Here is a 9,486-nt window from a genome sequence, read left to right as displayed (position 1 = left end):
TACGACCATATCTGGATATATTTCCAAAAAGTGCATGGTTATCTGAGGACTATTGAGACATTTTACCATGAAGTTTGTTATGAAGTTTTTGTATTTCTAGATTTTCCACGATTAAGCTTTCCTGCCATCTCGGTGATGAAATAATTTATGAAAGTGTCACAGGTTGTTCTGTGGCTTGTGCTTACAATCCCACTTCGCCCAGTTTCCATGAAACTCGAGCCAGTAGTTTTTATTTAATCCAACGGAAAAACGGACAAACCCATAAACATACAACCTCAGCAAGGGGGACAAGGGAGAAAGACAATTAGCAGGACGACTTGAGGCCAAGGACAGAGGAGCTGGACTGAAGACACAGGAAAAGGAGCAGAGGAGAGGGAGAGAGAGAGGGAGAAAAGAGGAGGACAGCTCGGAGATTCGTGTGCTTGAAGGGTGAGTTCAGAGACGGCCCGTGTTGCACGTGCAGCACAGTGACATGGTCCGAGTAAGGGGAAAGCTATAATCTCCATGAGAAAGTATGTTGAGTTACATCGCTTGTTTTTGTGACCACTGATACGTGAACATTTGCGATTTTCCCATTGAGCAGAGAGCGCATATCAAATTGTGTATCCAATTTTTGGTGACGCACAAAGAAGTTGCAGGGAGCCAAATCTGACAATGAGGAGTGGTGCGGAGAAACAACCGTGTTTTTGTGGGCGTGAAACATGTGAGCGGGCGTGTTGTCATGTTGGAGAACCCTGTTGCCATGGCGCCACATTTCAGGTTTTTAAGCGTTTTCCCCTGAGACTCCTCACAGCGTTACAGTAGAGCTCGACGTTGACCGTCTGACCCTGCGAGACGAATTCATGCTGCGCAACCCTGCGAATGTCAACGAAAACCAACCTGGTTGCTCGCCATCTGGCGTGCCTCCTTCGGTCTTTGATATCGACATTTTGCCCCTCTTGAAAAGCAGATGCCCAAAATGTTTCCTTGCTTCATCTATGTGGATTTTCTGCAGCGTTCGAAAGGTCTCCGTCGCTATTTTCCTAATTTTGACCCTAATTTGATGTGCGCTCTCCGCTCATGTTCACGGTGAAAATCGCAAAAGCATGTGTGACTCAGGTCCTGATGTGGGATGAGGAGACGTCATGATGGTTTTCTTGCTGCGTAATAACATTTCTGTGTTTCACCGTGGTCGCAAACAACACGAGCAGTCATGGAACTTTTTGATTGCCCCTCACGAGAGTCACTTAGAGACTCAACAGGGAGGCAAATGTAATTCTTCCAGAGAAATAAATGTTTTATATATCATCGCTTTAAGGAGCACTTGAATTAGACTTTTCTCACAGGTAGCAGTCTACTTAGTGTTAAAAATTACATTTTTGAGGGTCTGTGGGAAGTGAAAGCTATTCATTTTTATGAGGGAAGACAGTTGGCTCTTGTCCCGGATTTCACTGAACTAATTTTGCTGAGAAATCAGAGTGTTTCTTTAACTTGGTCTGGACAGCCATGAGCATGTGTTTTTCATTACTGCCTCCTTCAACAGGCTTTCTGAAATTTCGCAATGCTAAATGTTAAAAGGTGTTTTTAATTTAGGTGCTTTTTACATGTGAAAGTCGAGCAGGGGTTGGACAAACTATCCCTGAAGAGATGGGAGGACAGAGCGAGCAATGAGTGTTGGGTGGTGGAGTTGCCAAAAGATGGAGCGATAAACATGTGACCCAAAACGGAAACAATCAGGCCCTATTACAGACCCCACGTCAGAGTCAGGGCGAGTCATGACACGCACCGAAACCACACGTTCACAGCAGGCTACACATCGACATCCAGCAGCCGCAGGCGGGATGTCAGTCAGTGGAGAAGTACAGGAGTTTGAAGCGTCTGTACATGCGCTCTTAAATTGATCACGTAGGCTAAATGTTCCATAAACTGCAGCACAACAACAAGCAGTCAGATTAAAATTCTTCTGACTGATGAGGCTAAATCAAAACAAGAGGGAGAAGAAGCACAGAGCGCTCTGCGGCAGTCCTTATCACCAGACTAAATACTTCCTATTTCATCATATTCCACTGAAAGTTTGCCATTCGGTGACAAAGGCCAGATTCATATTTCTCCCACCGTTCTGTAAATATTCAATTAGTGAGCTCCACGTAGCCGAGACCGCCTGTTGTCACAGTAACTGAGGTTCTTGCTCTCTAGTCTGCAGCCATTTTTAGACGACCTCTGCTCTCATCTTCTACGAGAGGTCTGTCAGTGCTCGACTTGTTTCCTTTCTGAAACAACTCAGCGCATTTGTTCGTTGGCTGCTGCCAAAGACTGCAGCAGCATGAATAAAATGTTAACGTGTTCCATGTTGGAGAACCGGGACACCAAAAAGCAGCCAAAGCGTTACGTAATCACTACTTTTGCAACAATGTAACTTTTGTTTAACAATTGCATAATTTTTATTTACCCAAAGTAAACTTTTTACAAGAGTAAACACCTACAAATCAACAATTATAATAACGCATGTTGCTTTCTTGCCAAGAGCGAGACGAGAAGATCGATACCACACTCGCATCTGTTTGTAAAGTATGATGCTTTAGCTAGTTAGCTTAGCTTAGCATAACGACTACAAACAGGTGAAATTGCTGGCTCTGTCTGTGTGTCGTTTCTCCAATAGTCACACCGTCTACTCTATATTCAATCCAATTCACATCCATAGCTCTAGCGTTACACATTTCAGAGCTGCATGCTTTATTTACATCTTTCGTGTGCGTTGGTACATTAAAAAAAGAACAACACCATGCTCCTGCAGTCTGGTTTCATAGAAAATGTTGTGAGAACGGACAAGAGATGGTGGAGTCCAGATATTCGTTTGCTTTTTGTTCACATCTGCTCTTCTCCAACAGGTTTTCCATCACGGCGATCTGCAGCCTGCGAGCTGTCAATGTAAGCAGGAGGCCATCCGTTTTGTTCATTAGCGGGGTCTTCCACTCATTTTCCCATGGGTCTATGTTTGTGTGTTGTGCATGAACTGTGACCCGTGAGCTGATACCGTTGGACTGTATGATCTGAATGTCGGCAAAGCATTGTGTCATGTTTTGCAGCTTCTTAGATAGATCATGTACAATTAAGAGTGACAAACAATGTCGGTGAGGCATTTTAGCTCCAAATATTTACGAGATAATCCTGAAAAAAAGTGTGCAAACTGTCTGAAACAATAAAAATCAGCAATTTGTTGAGTAATTGTTCTTTATTGTCTTAGAAATTAACATTATTCTTCCCAACAAAATTCCTTTTGTGCTGCAAATGCATTGTCATGGTTACAAAACCCTTTGCTCTACACTAACTTACAAATTTACATATATATTTATCTGCTCTGTTGTAAAAATTAATAAATTAGAACAATAAATAGTCTCTTATTTGACACAAGCAGCAGAGGTATCAAAAGACATATAACAAAAAGAAAAATAAGTGTTTTTCCATTGGGTATCTGTGACATCAATGCGTCCCCCTCTTTTCCACTCCTGATTTCTGTTAACAGAAAATAAAAAGGTGGTATGTTCGGGGCTCACGGTGCTGGGTCAGTGAGTTGAGCCAGTTAAAATTGTTTGTTACCTAGGAATGTGGTCCTGTCCCACCACCTCAAACAAACTGCCCAGAACAGCTTCAAGTTCTCCGAGCCGAGTAGTGGCGTACATGTTTCTCAACCGCCGACACCTTGCTATCGCTGCAGCTCGTCGGGGAGTGGAAAAGGAGGCATGTGAAGTGGGAAATGGGGTTGGGACAGATAACCCTGCCAGTGGGATGCCTGCACAGTGCCTGTATGTATCAGGAGGCTGCAGGAGGCAGGAGGTGGGCCCGCAGAGTTCATGTCTTGTCAGGTCCGCCTCAGGGAGGTCATTTCGCTGCGTTGCGGCACATGAAGTGCTGATTAGTGTTTGCATCGAGTGGGGAGGCCAGAGATAAGCGGAGAGGGAGACAGAAGTCAGGGGAAAGGGAGAGGGAGGGAGAAAACAGGCCCGCTAGTTCCCACCAGGCCGCACAGACTGGAGGATGGGTTTGGATCTTTGGGAAGCCTTGTGCCTCTTTGGGCAACCATGACAACACAACGACTGTAGATCTGCTGCACATCTCTCGAGTCTCTCCACCGGCTGACCGATCGCAACAACGTGAAAAACTCGTTTCTGGCTGGCGGTACAAAATATATATCTGTCCACTCTCATTCATTTGGAGTGCACACAGTTTCGTGAATGCTGAACGCACACTTCCAGTCTCACCGAGTCACCCTTAAAGAGATGCCAACGATTGTCCTCCTCTTTCACCGAAGGCCTCCCTGACTCATCTCCTTTTCTCAGCTTATCGTTAAGTTTCGTGTCCTTCCCCTCATTGTAAGACTTTTCGAAGAGTTCAATTCTCTGAAAGCGTGGACTATCTGCAGCCGCACTCGGCCACCACCATGCCTTCGAACTTGTACTTGTAGGTGACCACGCCCGTGTCGTCCAGGTACAGCAGGGAGATGGGGTCCAGCTTGGTGGGCACGCAACACGCCCGCGCCGCCTTCTGAGGACTGTTGATGTTCACCAACGTCTGCACGATGGCGTGCTTCGTGGGCGTGACGTGCTTCGTCAGCGGGAAGGAACAAACGCCGCTGCACTCGAAGGCGTCGTAACCGGTGGGTGCCAGGATCCAGCTGTCCCATCCGATGTCCTTGAACTCCACGTACAGAGACTGCTTCTTGCAGTGGTTTCCCTTGGCGTTGCGGCGGATGCGGGAGGCCGAGTCGTAGATCAGATTGGAGCGCATTTGGATGAGGTCTTCCTCGTCTGGCTCTCCTTCTTCGTCCCTTCCCAGGTCCCCCCACAGCCCGTTCAGGCCCGTCCCCAAGTCGTTCTGCGGAACCATGTTGGAGGTTTCGCGGTCAATCATCTCATTCAGCTCGAGCTTGTCGTCGCGGTGATCACTGCTTTGATCGTTGGAGAAGACAATCAGCAGGGGTTTGTGTTTTTCCTCGGGGCTGGTGTCAATCTTCATGTCTCCTTCAGCCGGACTGCTGCCTTTGTTGTCTTCCATCACACCTTGAACGTTATCAGCAGTAGCGATGCTGGCGATGTGTACTTCCAACCGGTGCGTGGTGCCGTGGTCAGACTTGCGCCAGCGCTGAACGCTGGCAGTGAGGTCGAAAGCCTCCCAACCGTTATCTGTGTTGAAGACCTGGCGTGACGCCAGCTCCACCAGCTCGATCCGCTCCTCTCCCCCTCCGAATGTATCTCCTCTGCCGGCGTTCGCGTCGGTCAGGTTGTCGTCCCCGTCGTGCGATTCCAGTTCGTAGATGGTGACCTTGCGGTCGACACCGGCATAGAGGTGGCGGTCGGTCTGGACGAGGGTGTAGAGGCGAAGCTCGGCGGCGGTGATGCGTTCGTGATGGGGGACTGACACGTTGAAGAGGAGTGGGTGGCGCCTCACTCCTCCAACACCCACAACACTCGGAGAGGAATCTGGGGAAGGGAAATAAACAGGGAACGTTAATCTTCTGTCCATTTTGGATCATCTTTTTAACGAGACGAGTTGCGCAACACACCCTAGTCCTACCCCCCAAAACACGATTTAACTACTATATTACATTGTTTTTGCAAAGTGTACCACATCAGAATAACAGTAATATTTTGATATTAGCATTGTTTTGCAAAGAGAAGTAGCAAGAAGGGTGTTTTCTGGTGCTGAGATTTATTTAGCTAAACTCACTTGGAGCGACAGTCTCCTTAAAAAATTTTGCATATATGCGAGAAGATACTTATTCTAAATTTCAGTTCTCGTATATCCTGGCCTTAGACATCAGGAAGCGATCAGGTAAATACAATTCAAGTTTTTATGATTGAAGAAAACATGTAAACAAGTAAAATGGGTTTTTTAACTACTTTTTTAATGAATCTACATTATCATCGGGGTCATCATGATAGCTTTTAGAACTGTACCTTCATTTTTGAAGCTGCGGATGATGTTGGCAGTGGGCATGGCGGTGCGGTCGTTAGCGAAGCGGTTGTAGAGCTCCATCATGTACTCGGGCGGCTCCTCTCGCGTACCTCCAGGAGGCAGAGGAGGGGGACCCAAGCCGGACAGGTTGAAAGTCCTCAGGAACTGTTCCTTCAGGCTCTCCATCAGGCTTTGCATGTCCATGTTGCTCTCCTGCTCCAGCATGGAAAGATCCAACACCCCTCCATGTCCGTCCCCGAGCCCCGGAGCCGGGCGATGCCTCTGGTGGGTGTCAGAGATGGGACTGCCCCCTCCACAGAGAGGCCCCTGGAGCAGCAGCAGGATGGAAAACAGCAAGAGCAAAGTCTTGGAGCTGCAAATGGTTCCCAGTTGAGAGACCCAAATGCTCGCCATGGGAGAAAAAATCTGCAGCAGTCTACTTTATGCCCTCTGGGGTTGCCTTCGGATGAGCTCATGCAACAAATGATTGCAAACTTTAATCCGAAGGTTTGATTAAGTTGTGGTCAGTTCATCTGTAGCCTCAGAAAGTTCTGGCAGGAGCTGCTGACCCTTGCGCCGACCGCCGGGAGTGTGTATTCCTGACGCTCTCTTCCAGATCTCACAGCATTTATTCTCATGCACACCTTTTGATGTCCTTTGAGACGGGGCTGCAGTTCCGGTGACAGGGTGGCCGAGGTTTGCCGTCGCCCGTTCGACTCATCTCTGTGGTGTCCTCTCCTCTGTCAGTCTCTCTCTGTGCTCTGCTCTTTCTTTCTGTCCCCTTATCTATGATATGGTGGGCTCTGCATTGCTCAGTGCTTATGGTCTCTTTGCTGGTGTGTGTGTGTGTGTGTGTGTGCGCGTGCGTGCGTACGTGCCTTCCCTTCAACTCTGTGTGATGCACATGAGTGTGTTATCTCACAACTTCCTTAATGAGGACTTTGTAAACACTGTCCTGTAGCCTCTTCCTTGTGGAAGAGCTATTTTGTTTGGGTGGGTGCTCCGGGCTCGATATACTTCATTTGTTTATTTGCTTTGTAAATGGTGTAGCTCTGCGAGCTGCTGTCTAGGCTCCATTGACCATTTCTATTTGACAAAGTACACCACAGGTCCGTTGATATCGTTGAGTGCAACAGGATGCATCTATTAAGGCAACGCGTGTCCAAATGAAATTGAAATGCAATGAGCTGTAAAGGCGGTAACGATCGAGGATCAAAGATATCGAGTTCAGGACATTTCAAGATGCTCACGAGAACAAAAGAGTTGGACAAAATAAGAATTTAGAAAAAAGGAGGATAAACCCGTCAGTTGTACTCGCTGAAACGTACTTCCTCCTCTGGTAAGTGGACACCATGTTTGAAATGAGACACGTGGGCACAAGAAGCTTCTTCAAAATGCAACGCAAGAAGGAGAGATGATGTACGTTCACAAGGTTTCATCAGGGGCAATTTCCGAGAAACATTCGTCTCAATTAGAGAGACAGCTAAAAGTCAAAGGTGATGAGAAACTCGAAGACGCCATCCAACAAGTCGTCACCGAATCTACACGTTAAAGCGGACTGGCACAGCTACCAGGTCCGAGATGCTCCGATTCAACTTCAATTATATTTATATAGCGCCAAATCACAACACGGGTTATTTCGTGGCACGTAACACATTAAAGTCCTTGTAGGGGCAATTTGTCCTGACTTAACAACAACAAAAATAACTCAAAGCTCAAATTCAAACGGTCACTGAGGCACAGAGGAACTAACTGGACGTAAGGAAAACATTCCATTAGGCAAGCGTAACCTTTCAGAGGATTTATTTGATCGTTTCAAGCGAGCAAACAAAGAAAACGATAACGTCTGCTGCCTCTCTTAATCTGGTAAAAAAACAAAAACAAACATGAACCTTTCCCGGGGCCTGCCCAGGCTTTGCCTGCATACCAAAATGTGTAGATTCACCTGAGGTGCTCGAGCTGACCGGTGCCTTCAAAATAAAAGCATCAGCAATTACTCCAATTAATTAAAGTAATAATATTAATAACGTCGTCAACAAGTGAATCTATACTGTTCAAAACAGCAACAAAATAAATAGATATGGATTTAATTAGTAAATACAACTAATAGCTCCAACAGTCAACAGAACTTTACAAAAGGAATCCAACAATTAAAAAATTCCAACGTAAGCTAGGAGGAATAAAACTCCTCCGACAGAGGGAAGGAAAAAAAACTCCCTTTTAACAGGAAGAAACCTCCAGGTGGGCGGCCATCGGCCTCGACCGGTTGGCAGAGCAGAGAGAGATGACATAAGTAAGGGCTCACGGTGGATCCTCGGCAGATCTGCATACATGCCACCTGAAACCCTCATTCCACCACACAGCCGTCCTTCATTCCTGAGCTTCTTCGGGTGACCTGCAGATACACTCCTGATTTTGGTGCGTGACATAGACGGGAAGGAATGAGCTTTTTTCCTGCCTCTGCCACTCATCTGCCAGTCTGACGGTTGACAGACCTGCTTGTTATCTGCCGCTTTGTTAAATTCCCGCGGCAACAGACCATCACATCTTCCTGATGGCCTTCAGAAGGTTTTGATAGTGGCGTTGTCCTTTTCGCACACACAGCCAGGCCCCTGCATGTGGCGTTCATTATGGGCCTCAGAGTGGGACGAATGTGGAGACTTACGGAGTTGTTATTTTTGGACTGACCTCTCTAACAGACAATATTTTGTGCTGATATACAATTTCTGAAGTTTATGATTTCAACCCGTTTCCCCTCCAGTGCTTTGTTTTTACGATGAAAGTACATTTGAATAACGAATGTATTTCCAGACAAAAACCAAAATCATGTTGGGAGGTGGGAAACCAAAATAATACTGATCACTCTTTCGTTATTAATATTTAGTCTCTTTTCACGTCTGACTTGTTCTTTAACTCCTGAAGGGAATATACACCAAGTCATTGGTCCTCAACTGGTGGTTCCCAACCCATAAGTGGGCCGCTTTGAGTGGTTCGATGGTTTGTCTGTGATTTAACAAAAGTTTAGGGGGGAAAAAAAGAAGTCCCACTTTTATTTTGAAGAGTACACATTTTGTGCTGCTGCAGTTAAATTTTGAAGGACAGACGTTTCCCATGATGCAGCATGTGTGTTAAAACTGTTTGCAGCTAATGTTGTAAAGACAAATGATTTAGATGTCATTCGAGCATTTGTCGACAGCTTTAAGATGCGATAAATCTGCCTTTTATTTAATTGGGTCTTTGTCCCTCATTGCACTTTTGTTGCTTTTTTGCTGTTGTTTATTTCATGTTTTTATGTATGCCTTTTCTTGGTGAAATAAATTTCAGTGGCACAAAAATTGGATACATTTGCATCTTACCTTAATGTCCAAAGGAAAATGAAGGTCTTGAGCAACTGGAAAACCCAGCCGCTGGTTGATGAAGGGTCGTTTTAAAAGTCTAGAGTCTGACTTTTTGGCCACCGCCATCTTGGTTTTCTGGAGCAAGAAGTTAGCATGTTTGGACGAGCTGTGGAGGAGCAAGGGGGTGGATCTGATCCAACGTGACCAAAAGAGTCAA

General features: G+C 46.1%; 1 protein-coding gene across 1 annotated transcript; it reads right to left on the bottom strand.

Annotated features, from left to right (window-relative positions):
- Positions 1-3,224: 3,224 nt before the first annotated feature.
- Positions 3,225-6,345, bottom strand: bmp10 (bone morphogenetic protein 10). The gene is made up of 2 exons (XM_069166149.1): positions 5,934-6,345; positions 3,225-5,456 (listed from the first exon to the last, which is right to left on the bottom strand). Exons 1-2 carry the CDS (start codon positions 6,343-6,345, stop codon positions 4,390-4,392), a joined length of 1,479 nt encoding a protein of 492 aa, XP_069022250.1. The 3' UTR covers positions 3,225-4,389.
- Between the last annotated feature and the right edge of the window lie 3,141 nt (positions 6,346-9,486).

The sequence above is a fragment of the Embiotoca jacksoni genome, unplaced genomic scaffold, assembly GCF_022577435.1.
Source record: "Embiotoca jacksoni isolate LCO1_2020_lvr unplaced genomic scaffold, fEmbJac1.0.p SCAF_37, whole genome shotgun sequence".
Taxonomy (NCBI): Eukaryota; Metazoa; Chordata; class Actinopteri; family Embiotocidae; genus Embiotoca; species Embiotoca jacksoni.
The sequence above is the reverse complement of the archived record's forward strand: the minus strand, read 5'-3'. Positions and strand labels throughout refer to the sequence as shown.

Coding starts and splice junctions, on each gene's coding strand:
- bmp10 (XM_069166149.1), bottom strand. CDS start 6,345: ATGGCGAGCATTTGGGTCTCTCAACTGGGAACCATTTGCAGCTCCAAG. Junction 5,457..5,933: donor CCGCAGCTTCAAAAATGAAG/GTACAGTTCTAA, acceptor TCCCTTCCCCAG/ATTCCTCTCCGAGTGTTGTG.